A 19,031-nucleotide genomic window follows, 5' to 3' on the forward strand; every position below is an offset into this window, starting at 1 on the left:
TCACAAGTACAGTATATGTCGGACCTGTGCTCGTTTTCTGACCCCATGCTCTTTCTGTTGATGTCACGTGTCGGCATGTCACACGTCAGGTGCAACCGAAGAATACACCTGTTAAACGTGTGGCTGTTTGAGTGTCATTCACAACACGCTCCATTATCAACAGCTATGATGGGCTGTTTATGAGCCAGGAAGGGAGCATGCTCGGGGTTTGTTCATGCAATCAAACTTTACATATTCATGATGTGCTTTTCTGGCGGTTTGCGTTTAATACATTTAAGTGAAACTAAATCTCACAATTTTCTTATTGCTACTGATGAAGTGTCTCTCGATGATACACATCGCTATCGTTTTATTGCCCAGGCCCACTCTAACGCCTTCAGGTTCTCAGTTTTGAACCACTCCAATACAGATTTGGCAGTGTGCTTTGGGTCGTTGCCTTTTTGGAAGGAGATCTTCAGTCCCATTCTCGGGTGTCTTAGCTCCATGCATTTAGTTCTCAACCCTGACCTATTCCCAAGAAATAAAAAGCATTGCCAAAACATGATGCAACCCCCACCATGTGTCAATATCTGGATGGTGTTCACAACTTGAGCAACGCTGGGTTTCTGTCAAATGCACCCCTTTGTTCCAAGGCCAAAAAGTAAAACGTTTAGCAAAAATAGCTTTCTGTTGACCACTTTCTGTAAAGCCCAGCTTGGAGTATTCAGGCTGCGGCTGTCCTATGAATAGCTTCTCCCAGTTGCGTTTTTGGTACCTCCTTGGTTTCATGGTTACTTATCTGGTAAATGTCCTTGCTATCTGGTTGTTGACTGTCCATTGAAAACCTCCTCTAGGCAGAGTCGGGGCGTTCCACATGTACGTAGAGAAAGATGAAAAGGAAGAAGGGGCACCAATAGCAATACCAATATCTTTGCCAGTGCGGCTTCTTTGGCCTCTAATTCCGCTAGCAAAGCAAAAATAAACAAAACGTTTAGCCATATTTTGTCCAAAATGTCAGTTACTTGATATTTGTTTCTTGTTTATAGAACTGTTGGACAAAAGCAATATCCACTTGTCGTTTTGAGGTTATACTGAATATTATTCTATCCATATTCACTGGATATGAGCAATCGTGCACTCTGACTGGCTACTCTACTACTAGCCTATTAGCTCATATACAGTGAGTAGAGAAAAACAAAATGGTGGTATGTGTTGCTGAACCAACCGAGGACGAAATAAGAACTCTACTTGAAAACAAACCCCCCCAAAAATACAAAAAAAGCAACAAACTATGGAATAAAAGTATTTGATGATAAGAATGTATTTTTTTTTTCCAAAAATTATCATCATCGCATTTTTCACAAATTGCTCCTGCCTTTCGCCGGTTTGTTTACATTCTAAGTGGAAATGATTTTGTTGGACGTTTTGTATAAAGTTTTTATTTATCGAATTTGCAAAAAATAAACATAAAAAATGCTCTGTTTCTCAAAATCCAGTGAATGTGGATAGAATAAAACAGTTATTCCACAAAATCGAGTCGTACATGAGCGGCGAGGCTAAATATCTACGCATCCACGCTGTGTTATGCCTGCAAGACACCTGATGTTCTGTAACATCGATCAGTACACACTTGTTTACTTAGATGAGCCAAAACCAGCTCAAGTCAAGAGACGCAACATTGTTTTTACACTCTGACTCAAAAGGGAAGAACACAAACTCTCTGGATTTCACACAATTTTCCATGCTGCTGACTCAAAGTCAATCTGCAGATGGACCTACATAGAACTGAGATAGTAATGTGGGTAAAAATCATATAAAGTGTGAAGAAACGATGTGAGATCAAATCCTTACCTTAACTGCGGGGAAGGTGACAGCGGATGATGCGTAAGAACCAATCACCAGTGACATCACGGTGGAGCTGAGGCTCCCGAACATGTTGGGCAGCTACAAAGTCAAAGTGAAATTTATTGTCATTCAGACCATATAGCGAGCACTGTAGAGCACAGCGAAATGGCATTTCTCTTTGCTCCGTGTGCAGTGAAACATATAGCAAACATAAACAGACAAACTGAGACTGAACTGTTATTTCCAGGACTGGACTAATTGCGCAATGTGATAATAAATATAACTAGATAGAGACAAGTCACAGTGATGTGCACTAGCTGCACCCTACCGTATAGATCCGGAAGGGTAAGAGATAGATAATGATGCTTAGTGAGGAAAAGTTACGCCCTGCTGCCCTGAGCAAAATAAAAAAATAAATTTTTTTTGAAAAATAATCATAAAAATTGACAGTTAGAAGTGATTGAAAAAAAAAATCCTGTTTTTCATGGATCATTCCGGTTCGGTGATCCAGATCAGCACCAAAAGTCATAGCAACGTGATTCATCCCAGAGGTATTCTTCATGTGAAATTTGGTGATGACTGGTTGAAAACTGAGGGAGAAATAGCATCCTAAAAGAAGAAAAAGAAGAAAAATCAAAAAAGAAAAAGGAAAAGAAAAAGAAGAATAAGAAGAGGAAGAAAAAGAAGAAAAGAAAAAGGAGAAGAAGAAAAAGAAAGAAAAAAGAAGAAAGTAGAAAGATCTTGAGTAAGAAGAAGAAAGTAGAAAGATCTTGAGTGAGAAGAAGAAAAAAAGAAAAAGGAGAAAAAGAATTAAAAGAAGAAAAAGAAAAGAAATAGGAGAAGAAAAGAAAGAAAGAAGAAAAAGTAGAAATATCTTGAGTGAGAAGAAAAAGAAAAAGGAGAAGAAAGAGAAAAAAGAAGAAAAAGAAGAAGTAGAAAGATCTTCATTGAGAAGAAGAAAAAGAAAAAAGAAAAGAAAAAGGAGAAGAAAAAGAAAAAAGAAGAAAAAGAAGCAGAAAGTAGAAGGATCTCGAGTGAGAAGAAGAAAAAAAGAAAAAAAGAAGAAAAAGAAAAAAGAAAAAAGAAGAAAAAGGCTTGAGATAAGAGGTGTGTGCACGCATATGTGTATATGTGTGTGTATATATATATTTTATTTTATTTTTTTTTTTATTAAGGAAGAAGCTCCTGGACAGCCTGGCAGTCTCCCACCTCATGCCATGCTGCAGTATCATTTGCCAGAGGGCAGAAGAGTGAACAGTCCATGGGCAAGGTGGGTGGAGTCTCTGGCTCTTTTGTTAGCTTTGTTCAGGCAGCGTTCCAGGTACAGTTCTTGTATAGGTGACAGATGCCCCTTTTCCACCAAAGCAGTTCCAGGGCTGGTTCGGGGCCAGTGCTTAGTTTGGAACCGGGTTTTCTGTTTCCACTGACAAAGAACTGGCTCTGGGGCCAGAAAAACCGGTTCCAGGCTAGCACCAACTCTCTGCTGGGCCAGAGGAAAGAACCGCTTACGTCAGCGGGGGGGGGGGGGGGGGGGGGGTTTGTTAAGACCAACAACAATAACAAGACCACGAAAGATCGCCATTTTTAAGCGCCGAGAAGCAGCAGCTGTACAAACGCTAAGTCATCCATTATTATTGTTGTTGTTGCCGCTGCTGCTTCTTCCGTGTTGTTTTTGCTTTGATATTCGCGCCAAGGTTTATGTAAACGTAGCGCCGTAACTGACGTATACAGTGACGTAATGACGTGGCTCCGCTTAGCACTTAACACTTTCTATAGAATGTGGTGAGGACAGGAAGGGGAAGGTTTTCTCTTCTCGATCGTTGCAGGAAGTACACTCACTGCTGTGCACTCTTGATGAGGGAGGTGGTGTTTGCAGTCCACGTTAGCACGTCTAAGAACCTGGTGCCCTTGAGTGAATCCACAGTGTTGCCGTTGATCGTGAGCGGAGTGTGTAGTGCATGCTTCTTCCTGAAGTCAACAGTGATCTCCTTCATCGAGATCATCGACATATGCATTGAGCATAAATTAAAAAATGGAGAATGTTGGGTCCAGTAACTGCTTTAAGATGTGAACTCTTGGTGTTTGCTTTTCTTGAAGTTTGTGTTTGTGGTGTGGTTCCTTTTCTGTGGAAATCACAGCGGTGTGAGAAGGGCACAGGAACCTGGGTCAAACAATGACATGTTGATAAACTAATGGCAAGAAAGTGTGAACAAATGGGATGTTGTTGCTCCCTGTGGCTAAAGTTACACAGAGAGAGAGAGAGAGAGAGTGAGATGGTTTCCTTCTGTCATTTACTATTTACTCAGGTATGTGTCTACAAATGCTGAGACTATTTGCATGCATAGACACACTCGTTACTCTTTTGTGTTACCATGTGACACAGGTCTATTCCCTGTTAACTATGGTATGTAAACACACACACATGCACGCACGCACCAAAATATTTCCTCTCATGTGCTTCCGTAAGTAAAGAATACCTTGCTCATTGATTGAAGAGTGGATTAATTGTTAATAGTGGTGAGAAAAATAAAAATGTAATGATTACACACTACAAATAGACCCACTCATATGGAACCGTTTACTGCCAATGCAGAAAAACGAGACTGGATCAGTTTCACTTTATAACGTGAAAAGTTTATTGTTATAACAAGATATTTTCACATTATTGTGACATACAAACCTATCAGGTTATAACAAGAAATTTTTCATTATAACATAAGTTGTATTGTGTAGGTCTTAATAATGTGAAAATATCTTGTTAAAACATAAACAATGTCCTGTTATCAGAAAACATTTTTTTCATATTATTCCGTGATACTGATCTGTTTTTCTTTGTCTGGTGTGGCAGCCGTACAGTTAAGACTCACTACACTGTAAAAAAAAAAAAAAAAAAAGTTACGCCAACTTAAAAATTCAAGGCAACTTACTGCACAGGATTTTTGAGTTTATGTGACAACTAAGATTTTTAAGTTTTGAAGAAAGTTGTGCCAACTTATACTTTTGGTCTCAGATAACTTAGCCTTTATATTCACACAAACTTAAAGCGTGTCTCCCTCCCGTTGAAACTTTCTGTGTTGAAAAAGACTCATATACTGACGCCATTAAACAAATAAATACCTTCAAATGGTCTATATATATTCCAAAATAAAGAAAATGAAATAGTTTTTGGACCCCCCCAAAAAGGCGCAGTGATAGGCCTACGAACGATCGCGAAAAAATGAGGTCACAACCCGAGGTCACGTGATCGATCTGACCTCGATATATATTTAGCTGGAGCGAAAATGGCGGAACGAAAGAAGATAGGGAGGCCGGAAAAGTTCGAAACAGATAGCGTGAGGAAAAAGGCAAGAGTGGCATATAAAGCGGCAAGATATCGTATAGACATTGGACCGGTTTCAGAAGAGTGGATACGGCGAAAGGAGGAGATGGGGATGAAAACCCACGCGGATTTCGCAGCATTTCTACTGAACAGGTACTTTTTGAAGTTGAAGTTTTGTTTATATGCTCTCGAACACGAGTGTCGTTCTTTTTGTCTACATGATATAACAATCTCTGTATCCACAATATATCATCTATCTTTATTCATCAAAAATAAACTATGTGTAAATTCTGATTAAGAATTACATAATCAAAGTCGTAGCCTAGTCAGTTTCAGATTGATTGGCGACTCCGCTCATTACTGATTACAATGTGTATATATATATATATAGTCTAGTATTTACACTGACAGGCTGACTAACTCGTCATAACTAACACATTACATGTGATGTGCAGGGTGAACATATTTAGAAATGATTGTAATGTATTGTGTAGATACACTGATAGATTTGGTCAATCCATAGTATATATACTTAGATATTGTATTATATCTATTACTTGTGACTGCTGTTATGAATAGTTATAAATGTGGTCGATGTCACGGTTCCGCGACAGCACATGTGTTTGTTTATCGGCAGATAGTGACCTGGATCTTTACTAGGTCGGAAATGAGTGATTCGGCGCTATAGTACTACGCGGGCAAAAAGTAATCCCTTTATTCGAAAATTATTTTTTATTTCTAGTCGTTTATTTACGCTCACATTTGATCATTTATGATAATTTTCATACAAAAGAAAATACACGAAGTTTCAACGGTCGGGAGACTCGCTTTAATTTTTTTCAGTTTTACATGATAAGAATTCAACTTTAAGGCCCCTAATCTTTCATCCAAGTAAAAACTTCAAAATTTGAGTTCAATTTTCTTTTTATCCCACAATAAAACAAATAACAATCCCGTTCAAATAGCGTGTTTATTTTAACATGATGGTAGCAAAACTGCTATAAAACTGTAGTGGCAGTGCTTTTTTTGTTAAGTCACACATTCACTTATTTTAAGCCTGAAGCTAATTTGACAAACGAAATGTGCAAACAATTCAGTACCAGCCAATTAAAATGCTACAAATGGCATACAATGGTGTATAGACCCCTTCGCGGTAAACGTCATTCATACGTAAGCGGAAATTGCGCGCGCAGCCTGGACCCAAAAAAGACTCAGAAATGCCTAGTTGTTGTGTTGTCGGGTGTCAGAATCGTAGCAGTGATGGGGTTAAAATGTACAGAATTCCAGCAGGATCTCACCCATTCCAAAAAAATCGCCGACGTCTATGGCTACAAGCCATCAAACGTGTAGACTGGGATGAAAGCACTATTAAAAATGCGCCGGTTTGCAGCGCCCACTTCATCACAGGTAAGATCAGGCTATTTATTAAATCTTTCTTTTTTATTCTTTCTAGTCTTCGTTTATTGATGTAGCAAAATACTTTGGTAACGTTTGTCTGATTAGCTGGGTCATAGTTACACAATGTAATGAATATTGTTAGCATGTTAACTTAGCTTTGCATGCAATTTTGTTTGTAGGAGAGGTCTCGCTTGACTCAAGCAGTCCAGATTTTGTGCCATCATTATTTGTGTATGCCGAAAATCACAATTTTAAAGCAAGGATGGAAAGGTAAAATTGTGTGCCCTCACTCTAAATGCCAACTTACGTTGACTGCTCTAACCTAGCTCCCACCCCGTTCAGTTTCATTTCTGCTCTCTGCCTCTCGCTTTTTACGCAGCTCTGATTTCTCTTAGCTGCACTCTTTACGCTATCATTCCTTTCATGCCATTACCTCCTGCAAATTGCTGTTTAGTGTTGGTATTTGCTGTTGTAGCTAAAGCCACATTGCCATCACATCACTGGCATAATTTGATTAAAACAAAATGAATATGAATGTCCCACTGTTAATCAAGTTGTACATGCCCGCACATAATCATATGCGTCTAAAGACTTGTAGGCACGAAGTTTTTCGTGGGTGTACACTGAAGTCTTGTCAATAAGGTACGAGTATATATCTGGCCATTGTATACCAGGGAACTTACTAACATCGTCCGTCCACTCTTTAATTAAATGCGGATCCGGTAGGTGATGTCCACTTGTTAGAGTTAACTTATTTATGTAGCATTCTCGATCTTGTAACGACAATTGTTTTGCATAATCTGACAGCTCATAATGCCGGTCTATGGGCAGCGCCATTGTTTCTGGGTCCAGGCTGCGCGCGCATCCTGGCAACGGTCGGTTTGTTTACAAACATGCGAAGGGGTCTATAATATGCATACAATGAACATAAAGAGTGAATCTATTAAAACACATACATATTCAAAAGGTTGACAAATTGCAAACTGCACGTCATTTGCTACCATCATGTTAAAATAAACACGCTATTTGAACTGGATTGTTATTTGTTTTATTGTGGGATAAAAAGAAAATTGAACTCAAATTTTGAAGTTTTTACTTGGATGAAAGATTAGTGGCCTTAAAGTTGAATTCTTATCATGTAAAACCAAGGCAGTAACTTTGATTTTGACATTGGGGGGGGACACAAAAGTGATCCAAGGCAGAGCTTCCGAAGGCAGAGCTGTGGCCTAATGGTTAGGGAGTTTGTCTTTGGATCCCAGGGTTGCAGGTTCAAATCCCACCCTTACCTCTCCCTACATCTCCATCCATGGCTGAAGTGCCCTTGAGCAAGGCACCTAACTCAACATTGCTCCAGGGACTGTAACCAATACCCTGTACCAAAATAGTAACAGTAAGTTGCTTTGGATAAAAGCGTCAGCTAAATGTAATGAAAGTCAAGGAGGCAACTTCAGAGTTCTCAGCTTTACTCATGCAGGATGTTAAGGGCTGCAAAAGTGCAACATACTGTCAATTAACATACATCAAGAACATTGAAACACATAACTGTAACATGTAAGTACACATAAATGTTACTGATAAACATAAACACTGGTTGCTCCTATTTGAAAGAACCAATATTCGTCTGTAGGTGGCAGTAAAGGACCATGGATTTGTTGTATCTAGCCTAGCCTAGCCTAGTAGTAGTAGAAAGAGGTCTCTGTAAAACGGTGAACGCAGCAGACTCAGCGGCTGTCACGCTGTTTTTTCTGAAATGCAAGTCGCACATCTGCATGGCCATGCAGTAGCCTACATCTGACTACTTACATTCTGTAAAACCATTAGGTCTATAAATTTAACATTCATTCATCGAGGATATTATCTAACACCAAGTTACATTGCTCCAGCATTCCTTTTCTCTGCAGCTATGCAGTAGCCTAGCTCTGATGCGTCCTGTCACATTGCTAAACCTGCCTAAGGAGCCGCAGCAATACTTTTATGAAGGGTTTCCATACATCAAAAGGATTTTGTTGAGTTTTTAAAGCTCGACTTACATTCTTGACTTTGAAGAAGAATGAACCAATGTCTCGTTTCTTGGGGAGGGGGGGCGTCATCCATGATACTCACTCAAGTCAGCATGCGAGTCATAGGGCAAGCATGCATGGACATCGAAGTCCAGCTCAATTTGTAGGCTGACGGAGAGTGGGGGGTGCGTGGGGTAGGTCAGGTGTGTACGTGTGAGATACAGGGGGTTGATGGGTGGGTAGTCACGGCTGCTGTGGGAAGTGTGCTGCTTTTACAGCAGATGGCGTGACAGCTGGGATAGCCAACCATGTAAGTTAGCGAGAAACAGGTAGCTAACCAGAGAATGATATCTACGTTAGAGGGGGGATTATTAGCAGTGTCATACATTTAACCCTTTGTGTGCCATATAATCATCGCTCAGGTTAGGACATCGGTTTTATTGATCGTGATTACACAGTAACGGCTGAATATTGGTAGGGACACGTCCCTAGCGTCCCTACCCAAAATTACGCCCTACACTGTAAAATATAATAAGTTGACTTTACTTAAAAAAAATATGCAAAGTCGTTGCCTCAAAAAAAGTCATTTATGTTGATTTAGATAAATTAGATTGGGTTAACTTATTTTTTGTGAGTTTGCAGTACTCAAATTAACTTAGATTAGTTTGATTACATTAACTTATTTATTTTGAGTTTGCAGTACTCACATAAACTTATATTAATTTGATTACATTAACTTATTTATTGTGAGTTTGCAGTACTCATCTTATATAATTTTGATTACATTAACTTGTACTGTAAACTTAAAATAAATAAGTTAATGTAATCAAAATTATATAAGATGAGTACTGCAAACTCACAATAAATAAGTTAATGTAATCAAATTAATATAAGTTTATGTGAGTACTGCAAACTCAAAATAAATAAGTTAATGTAATCAAACTAATCTAAGTTAATTTGAGTACTGCAAACTCACAAAAAATAAGTTAACCCAATCTAATTTATCTAAATCAACATAAATGACTTTTTTTGAGGCAACGACTTTGCATATTTTTTTTAAGTAAAGTCAACTTATTATATTTTACAGTGTAGTGTAAAACTGAAAAAATTAAGTTTGTGTGAATATAAAGGCTAAGTTATCTGAGACCAAAAGTATAAGTTGGCACAACTTTCTTCAAAACTTAAAAATCTTAGTTGTCACATAAACTCAAAAATCCTGTGCAGTAAGTTGCCTTGAATTTTTAAGTTGGCATAACTTTTTTTTTTTACAGTGTACACATATACTGTATAAACAACACATAAATACGCAGTCATGGTGATCACTGGGTTAACATTAGCCAGCTAACTTCCAAGCAGCAGGTCGAGTTCTCTGTCGAGCCACGAGGTAACTAATAAACTATTTAACTGCGTAATGAAACTGCTTTCGTCTTAGACCGTAGAAATAGGGTTTTTTTGGAAGGGGTTGGGGGTAGATCAGAGCAAGCTGTGTCTGTTCAGACATTTAAAAACATGCGAACAGGAAGCTTACGAGGTGAAAACCAGCATTAAACATTAGCTAGTTAAATAACTAGTTAAAGACAAAAATTTTGATGATGTTGATGATGATGATAATTAATAGATCAGTAATTACATCAGCCCTGATATGAAAAGCAGTACATGCCGGTACTGTGTGAAAAATGCCAGATGGCTTGGAATCATGTTTCCCCCTGGAACAGGCTCTGACTCTACACACACACACACACACACACGCACGCACACGCACAAACAACCTGGAGTTCACTGAGGGCACGTCCTGTTTTAAGACTAAAGAAATTTCCAGTGATATACTTTAAGGTAAAATACTGAAATAATCACGAGCAAGAATGATAATGTCTGTTTTAGTTCGCACTGAGAGAGAGAGAGAGAGAGAGAGAGAGAGACAGAGAGAGACAGAGAGAGAGAGACAGAGAGCAACTGTCAGGAGACCTTCAATGGCTAAACAGCATAGTGTGATTCTGTACATGCTGGTACTAAACCCACATAGTGAGACAGACAGAGAGAACAGTGACAGAGTGAGGCAGAGAGAACAGAGAGAGACAGTGAGAGAGACAGAACAGTGAGAGAGAGACAGAGAGAGAGTGACAGAGAGAGAGAGCACAGAGAGAGTGACAGAAAGAGAGAGAACAGAGAGTGAGACAGAAAGAGAGAGAGAACAGAGAGAGAGCACGAGCACAGAGAGAGAGAGAGAGAGAGCACAGAGAGAGAGCAGAGAGACAGAGAGAGAGTGAGACAGAGAGAACACAGAGAGAGACAGAGAGAACAGAGAGGGAGACAGAGAGACAGAGTGAGAGAGAGACAGCACAAGCACAGAGAGAGAACAGAGAGAGAGAGCGCAAGCACAGAGAGCACAGAGAGAGAGCGCAAGCACAGAGAGAGCACAGAGAGAGAGAACAGAGAGACAGAGAGAATGAGTGCAAGCACAGAGAGAGAGAGAGCACAGAGAGAGAGAACAGAGACAGAGAGAATGAGTGCAAGCACAGAGAGAGAGAACAGAGAGACAGAGAGAGAGTGAGACAGAGAACACAGAGAGAGAGAGAGAACAGAGAGTGAGAGACAGAGAGAGTGAGAGAGCGCAAGCATAGAGAGAGAACAGAGAGAGAGAGCACAAAGAGAGAACAGAGAGAGAGCACAGAGAGAGAGAACAGAGAGACAAAGTGAGACAGAGAGAACAGTGAGAGAGTGAGACAGAGAGAGTGAGAGAGACAGAGAGAGTGAGAGAGAACAGAGAGTGAGAGAGAGAGAGAGCACAAGCACAGAGAGAACAGAGAGAGAGAGAACAGAGAGAGAGAACAGATTGACAGAGAGAGAGCACAGAGAGAGAACAGAGAGAGTGAGAGAGACAGAGAGCGCAAGCACACAGAGAGAGAGAGCGAGCACAGAGAGAACAGAGAGAGTGGATGAGACAGAGAAAGAGAGAGAACAGAGAGAGAGAGACAGAGAGCACGAGCACACAGAGGGAGAGAGCGAGCGAGCACAGAGAGAGAGAACAGAGACAGAGAGAGTGAGACAGAGAGAACAGAGAGAGAGAGAGACAGAGAGAACAGAGGTTGCAAGAGAGAGAGAGAGAGAGAGAGAGAGAGAGAACAGAGACAGACAGAGAGAGAGTGAGACAGAGAGAGAACAGAGAGAGAGACAGAGCAACTGTCAGGTCATAACCTTCAATGGCAAAACAGCATGGTGTGATTCTGTACATGCTGGTACTAAACCCACATAGCGAGAGAGAGAGCGAGGAGAGAGAGAGAGAGAGAGAGAGAGAGAGAGAGAGGAAAAGAGCAGGCAGGTGTTCTGGGAACTGTATGTCTAAAAAGAGAAAGACAGAGTCCTGGGATGTAAAGTACTGATTGTGATCAGAGTTGAGGACCTGGACCAAATGTTGTTCCAGCACACGTCTGAGAATGTGAAAGAGTTGACACGTGTGGAATGCATGTGTGCACACACGAGGGTGAAAGATATGGGTGTGTGTGTGTGTGCATGAGCAAATTGTTGGCACTTGATAAATATGGTCATTCTTTTACATAAGAGATCATGCGTATTCACACACTACATATAAAATGTTCAACACAACCTTTATTTTGTAACAGATCCTCCCTCACCATGGGTGGATGTTGATCAGTGTAATATCTGTAGTGTGTAGACTTATGTGAAGGCATTACAGTGCTGCGTGTGTGTGTGTGTGTGTGTGTGTGTGTGTGTGTGTGTGTGTGTGTGTGTGTGTGTGTGTGTGTGTGTGTCCTTGTCCCTTTTAGGTAAAGGGGAGTGAGTGGAAGAATTGCAGAAGGTGTGGAGGAACTTGCGTCTGTGATTGGTGGAAACGATAAACCTTTGCAAGTCATCCGTGTCCTGCCTACCTCACACCCACACACACACACTTACTGGAATTTATTACTGTCATGGCTAAATATCACGTGCTTAGTTATATATAATTCCATAACAAAACAAATCTCTGGTTAGTCTTCTTACCGTGAGAGACGTGAAGGTCAAACAGATTCCTCCGAAACCATTGAACGACAGAGCAAGAAAGATGAGGGCAGAGAGGACTGGAAAAAGAAATAAAGACATGGAATGATAAGAAACCACAAACCACAGCAAATTATGTTATAATCGATGCATTCTTGATGTTGAGCCACATCCAGTTTCATAATTAACAAATATCTATCTATGGGAGATTTAACACCCTAAACATGTATTTAATTTGGTAAATCATAAGTAAGCAACAAAGCACTATGGAATTGATTATTTTCCAATAACACATCCTGAACTGTTTTATTCCCCTTACAGCACAGCAAATTGCCAACGATTACAATTTTAGATTTATTACTGAGCAACAAATCATGCATTTTGACCTTTTTTGCTTACATTGAATGTTGTGGAATATCTGCCAGACAAATTATTTCCTGTTATCGCTTACATCGATCGGCTACAACATTAAAACCACCCGCGTAATACTGTGTAAGTCCCACTGTGCCACCACAACAGCTCCGACCCATCGATGCATGGATGCCATGAGACCTCTGAAGGTGTGCTGTGATATCTGGGACCAAGATGTTATCAGCATATCATTTAAGTTCTGTAAGTTGTGAGGTGGGGTCTCCATGGATCAGACTTGTTTGTCCAGCACGTCCCAAAGATGCTCAGTGGGATTGAGATCTGGGGAATTTGGAGGCTGAGTCAACACCTTGAACTCTTTATCTTGTTCCTCAACCCATTCCTGAAGCATTTTTTTTTGCAGTATGGCAGGGCTCATTATCCTGCTGAAAGAGGCCACTGCCATTAGGGAATACTGTTGCCATGAAGGGGTGTGCTTGGTCTGCAACAATGTTTAGGTAGGTGGTACATCCATATGAATGCCAGGACCCAAGGTTTTCCAGCAGGACATTGTCCAGAGCATCACACTGCCTCCACCAGCTTGCCTTCTTCACATAGTGCATCCTGGTGCCTTCTCGTCCCCAGGTACCGTATGCGATGCACACAAACCTGGCCATCCACATGATTCATCAGACCAGTCCACCTTCTTCCATTGCTACATGGTCCAGATCCAGTTCTGATGTTCACGTGCCCTTTGTAGGCACTTTTGGTGCTGGACAGGGTTTAGCATGGGTACTCTGACCAGTCTGCAGCTACACAATCCCACATGCAGCAAACCCCCATAGATAGCAGTGACCTTTTCAGGAATTTGTGCTACAGCAGCTCTTCCATGGTGTTGGACCAGACAGACTAGCCTTCGCACCCTATGCACATCAATGAGCCTTGGGCGCCCATGACCCTGTCACCGGTTCACCAGTTGTCCTTTCCTGGACCACTTTTGGTAACCACTGCATACCAGGAACACCCCACAAGATGTGCCATTTTGGAGATGCTCAGACCCAGTCATCTAGCCATCACCATTTGGCCCTTATCAAAGTCACTCAGATCATTACGCTTGCCCATTTTTCCTGCTTCCAACACATCAACTTCAAGAACTGACTGTTTTCTTGCTGCCTAATATATCCCAACCTCGACAGGTGTAACTCTAATCAGGTAATAAGCAATCATTAGACAAGGCTGAACAAAATACCGTGATTTGTTAGTAGCGAGCAAGCAATTATTTGCTGATTCCAAAGGCAGAGACACTAACAAATCATGATATTTTGTGAAAACTGAGTTCAATAATTGTTATATCATTCAAAATTTTTTTGAAACACTGATTCTAAAGTTCGCACGATGAGGGTTTTTTTTGTGTGTGTGTGTTTCCACTGTTTTTATTTTCAATTAAAGAAGCCAACTCATCGTTTGTCAATTTAAAGGGGTACCAAATATAATATATACAGTTGCTGATGTGACAAAGTAACGTATTCTTAAGTATTCTATCAAATTTATATACTAGAAAACAATGGAATATCTTGGTAATTGTAAATATAATACTTTATACGCTAAACCGCACAAGAGTCGCCATTTTTAAAAGACCGTGACGTCAGCGCTACCCACTGCACTAGCGGAACTCTCCGAAATAGAGGAGATAAGCGTGTAATCATGGCGTCGGGCACATCAAGTGAAAGCGACAGCTCTGTCGAATCATACGAAGAGATCCAGCAAGACACACTACAAGCAGGCTATGGCTTAGAAGGGTACCAGTTTGAACCTAGGAGAGGTACTCTCGACTCCGGTGATGAAATAAGAGAAGAAAGCTCGGATGACGGCGAGGATGAGACTGATGCTGACCATGGGCATGGCGAGCGTGGGGCAGAGCGTCTGCGTGCAGGTGACACGGCGTGGTGCTCGTGCGGAAAATGTAACGTGGAGTTGCTCACGAGTCCAGCAGAATTTATTTGCTGCAATGAGATAGGCGCCACCCGTGCACTTGCGAAATCATCGCAAGAGGCAGAAACAGGTATTTCACACGTGCTATTCCCAACCTCAATGAGCCAACACAACTGGGCACATACATACGTCATGAGTGTTACGCAGAGAAAATGAACGTGCATTCTGATTGGATAAAATTAATATCATGGCGGGCTGTTCAAACTGCGGAAATAGTTTGCTCGAGCTACTTTCAAAACACTATAACTTTCCAACCTTAGAACAAAAAACTTTTGTAAGTCTTGAATAAGGTTCGTTAATGTGTGTTTTATTGTTATATTTACTCTATATATTGCCCTCTGTTCCCCTTTAAGGAAGCAAACCACGTTGACAAAAGTGCAAACTAACTGCGTACGAGCAGAACATTATTTGTAGGCAGTTATTTGCAGTTCGCTCAGCTAATTAAAACGGTGTAAAAACTAATCTGAATGATAATCAACGTTATTCACATCACCTGTCAGTAGTTTTAATGTTATGGCTGATATGTTCGCATATAGGTTTCGGGTTTTTTTAGATACTTTATTTAGCTCCAAGAGGAATTTAGACCCCCTTGGAGCTAAATAATTTAACTCAATCAAAGCAGTGAGTGCACATACACCCCAGGAGGAAGTGAACAGTGTGAGTGCACACACATACACGAAAACAGGAAGTGGGACATTCAAAAGTTTGTGGCTGAAATGGCACTTTGCATATTTGTAAAGTTATACAAGTAGGAATGCATCAGTCCACTACTGAGTCCTGGGACTGGCCTGAAGCATTGGTGATTTACATTTACGTTTATGGCATTTGGCAGACGCCCTTATCCAGAGTGACGTACAGACGTCTCTATCAATAATTATTCTATCCACATTCAATGGATATGAGCAATCGCGCGCTCTGATTGGCTACTCTACTACTAGGATATCAGCTCATATACCATGAGTAGAGAAAAACAAAATGGCGGAGTGTTGCTGAACCAACCGAGGACGAAATAAAAACTCGACTCAAAAACAAAACCTCAAAAAATAGAAAAAAAAGCAACAAAATATGGAATAAAAGTATTTGATGGTAAGAACTTCGATATTTATTTCAAGCATTATTATTAGCGCATTTTTCACAAATTGCTCCTGTCATTTCGCCGGTTTGTTTACATTCTAAGCGGAAATTATTTTGTCGGACGTTTTGCATAAAGTTTTTATTTATCAAATTTGCAAAATGAAAATAAAAATGCTCAGTTTCTCAAAATCCAGTGAATGTGGATAGAATAAAACAGTTATTCCATTCAATCTCGTCATACATGGCTTATAGTTGATTCGGTGCTACGTGCCTCATCGGCTATCAGCTCATGTACGAATCGATTTTGTGGAGTAACTGTTAAATATGTCATAGGTCAAAAAATTCCAACCTAGGTGCTTTTTTTTTTGACCTGGGTTAAATTTTTTAACCTCGTTCATAATTTCCAACCTAAGTAAAATTTTGGATGATCTCAGATTCTTAAAAGGGATTTTCCATCACTTCTTTTGTCTCTCTTTCTTCCATCTACTTCCTTGCTGTTTACACATACCAAGTATTTCCTCTTATCTGTCTATTCCTATCTACCTAATTAGCGTTTTTAAAATATCTTTTTTCATATTTAACCAGGACTCAAACTCAGAACTTCCTGAGTCTTAACCCAACACCTGAACCACTAGACCAGCAACGATTGCAATGGCAGGACTGATATATATTTTAAATTGATTCATCAGTCTTATTACGTCATCAAGTAGTTTAAAATACAAAGTCTTCCCAAATCCTAATCCTAACCCTAACCCTAGATATACTAATGTCCCTAATACAAGTAGCAAATTATGAACTGGGTTAAAAATTCTAATCTAGGTTGAAAAATTCCACCTGACCTACAAACAAATACGTCATCATACTGGTTCGCAAGGTCAGGGATTAAGAGTGCTACCAATCTAAAAACCCTGTTAGACAGTAGTATAATATGAGAAATACAACATGAATTTCCTTTTTTAAAATTTATTTACAATGCTTTACACTTTGTTTTTCGGACACAGCACAGATGTTCCACATGAATATGCAACACGTATTGGGTTCCTGCCCGTCTCCATCACACCTGTGACATTTCTCTTCATTGTAAAGACTCAGTCGGGTTGCTGTAATTCTGTCACTATCACATGAGTATAGAATATCCCCTGTTTGCTGAATATTTGACTCACCTTCAGGCTGATATGCTGACACAGACATCATTGCACAGGAGAGAGCAAAACATGCGCTGAGGGAGACAGAGATAGAGACAGAGAGTGAATTTAACGTGACCAGACAAGGGGACTAATTACACTGTAACTGTAAGCACTTTGTATTGCTATTGAGATTTACTAGAACCATTTACGAAGAATAGATGTTTTACGCTCATTGACTCCATGATCAATAATCTATATTTTGTGTTTTCTTTTCTCTCAAATACTGTTAATTCGAAAATGTTTGGGATCATGAGGAAGAGGAAAAAATGCATTTTATTCTATCCACATTCACTAGATATGATTAATCACGTGCTCTGATTGGCTACTCGACTACTAGGATATCATCTCATATACCCCGTGAGTAGAGAAAAACAACATGGTGGAGCGTGTTGCTGAACCAACGAGGACGAAATAAAAACTCTACTCGAAAACAACCCCCCCTCCAAAAAAAGGAAAGAAAGTGTTTGATGGTAAGAACATATCTTTTTTTATTTTTCAAGAATTATTATTATTATTATTATTATCATCGCATTTTTCACAAATTGCTCCTGTCATTTCGCCGGTTTGTTTACATTCTTCATCTTTAAGCATTAAAATTTGTTGAATTTTTTTAGACTGGTTCAAAAGCTCAAAGAAGTTTGAAAATTACATAAGTGAAATGTCCAAGGAAGAATTAAATAAATGTCTAAAGCTATTCTAAACCTCGGCACGACAGCAAGACGGTACTTTCTACAAGAAAAAAAAAAAAAACAGCACTAAAGTCAATTTGTGCTGCCATCGACAGGTTTTTAAGAAGTCCGCCGAAGAGGAAATGATTTTGTCGGACGTTTTTTATAAAGTTTTTATTTATTGAATTTGCAAAAAATAAAAATGCTCTGTTTCTCAAAATACAGTGAATGTAGATAGAATAAAACAGTTATTCCACTCAATCTCGTTGTACATGGCTTATAGCTGATTTGGTGCTATACACCTTGTCGACTAACAGCTCATGTACGACTCGATTTCATGGAATAACTGTTAACTGTCACATTGCGGTGCTTATGTGAACATTAAAGGTGCTACTTATAATGCCTTTAAAGTGTTCATTGACTTTTAATACACAGATAGTTGTAGGAATACCCCCCCCCCCCCCCCCCAAAAAAAAAAAAAAAAAAACTAATAGTTTGGAATAAAGCCATGCTAATTTCTTTATTTCAAGCAAATTTTACTTTTTTTTCTGGCCCCACCCCAACTCCAATAAGAACTGATGAGCTCAGCTCTGCCCCTTTTAGGGGTGGGGTCAGTTGGCAAAAACGAAAAGCTGATGGATGTTTTCATATACTTTGTGTGTGTGTGTGTGTGTGTGTGTGTACCTCCCAACGAGGCGCACTGGTCTGGGCCCGTATCGGTCCATGAGGATGCCGAGTGGCAGCGTAGCAGCACTGAGCAGGAAGGAGCCAATGGTAAAGCCCAGATTGAGCATCTCCTCCTGCTCTACACAGCTGTGCCAATCCTCATGTGCTTCAGTACTTACATTAACCACCGCCGTCTTATTTTCTAGCAGTGAGACCAAAAAAAGAAAACTTATCAGCATATGGTTTATTCATGGCTCTCGTGTCATGGCTGAGTGATCCTGTCTGGCTGTGTCTGAGTATTTTTCCATCCTTTCTAGGGCACCTTACCTGTGCAAAGGTGCGAGTAATAGCCCTCGTTCTTCAGCATGATCAGCAGAGAACCCCAACCAAGCAGCACGGCAGAAAATCCCAGATTTTCCACCGTTGCTGTGCAGGCCATCCACCATCGTCTACGGAACGCCTGAAACAGTGAAGGAGCTAGCCATCTGAAGGAGCAAGAGAATCATCACTTTACATATCAGGAAGTGCTTTATTATTTCCACCTACAAAGTGTTGATGC

At 40.1% G+C, this 19,031-nt stretch overlaps 1 protein-coding gene across 1 annotated transcript in view; it reads right to left on the reverse strand.

Annotated features, from left to right (window-relative positions):
• Positions 1–19,031, reverse strand: part of slc43a1a (solute carrier family 43 member 1a) — a 61,571-nt gene that overhangs the window by 31,932 nt on the left and 10,608 nt on the right. Inside the window, exons 2-6 of the mRNA XM_060927318.1 lie at positions 18,800–18,957; positions 18,491–18,674; positions 17,115–17,170; positions 12,541–12,617; positions 1,831–1,923 (exon numbers count right to left, since the gene is read on the reverse strand). Coding sequence (XP_060783301.1) covers positions 1,831–1,923; positions 12,541–12,617; positions 17,115–17,170; positions 18,491–18,674; positions 18,800–18,957 — 568 coding nt within the window. The remainder of the gene's footprint in view (positions 1–1,830; positions 1,924–12,540; positions 12,618–17,114; positions 17,171–18,490; positions 18,675–18,799; positions 18,958–19,031) is intronic.

Source organism: Neoarius graeffei, chromosome 8, assembly GCF_027579695.1.
Source record: "Neoarius graeffei isolate fNeoGra1 chromosome 8, fNeoGra1.pri, whole genome shotgun sequence".
NCBI classification, from domain to species: Eukaryota; Metazoa; Chordata; class Actinopteri; order Siluriformes; family Ariidae; genus Neoarius; species Neoarius graeffei.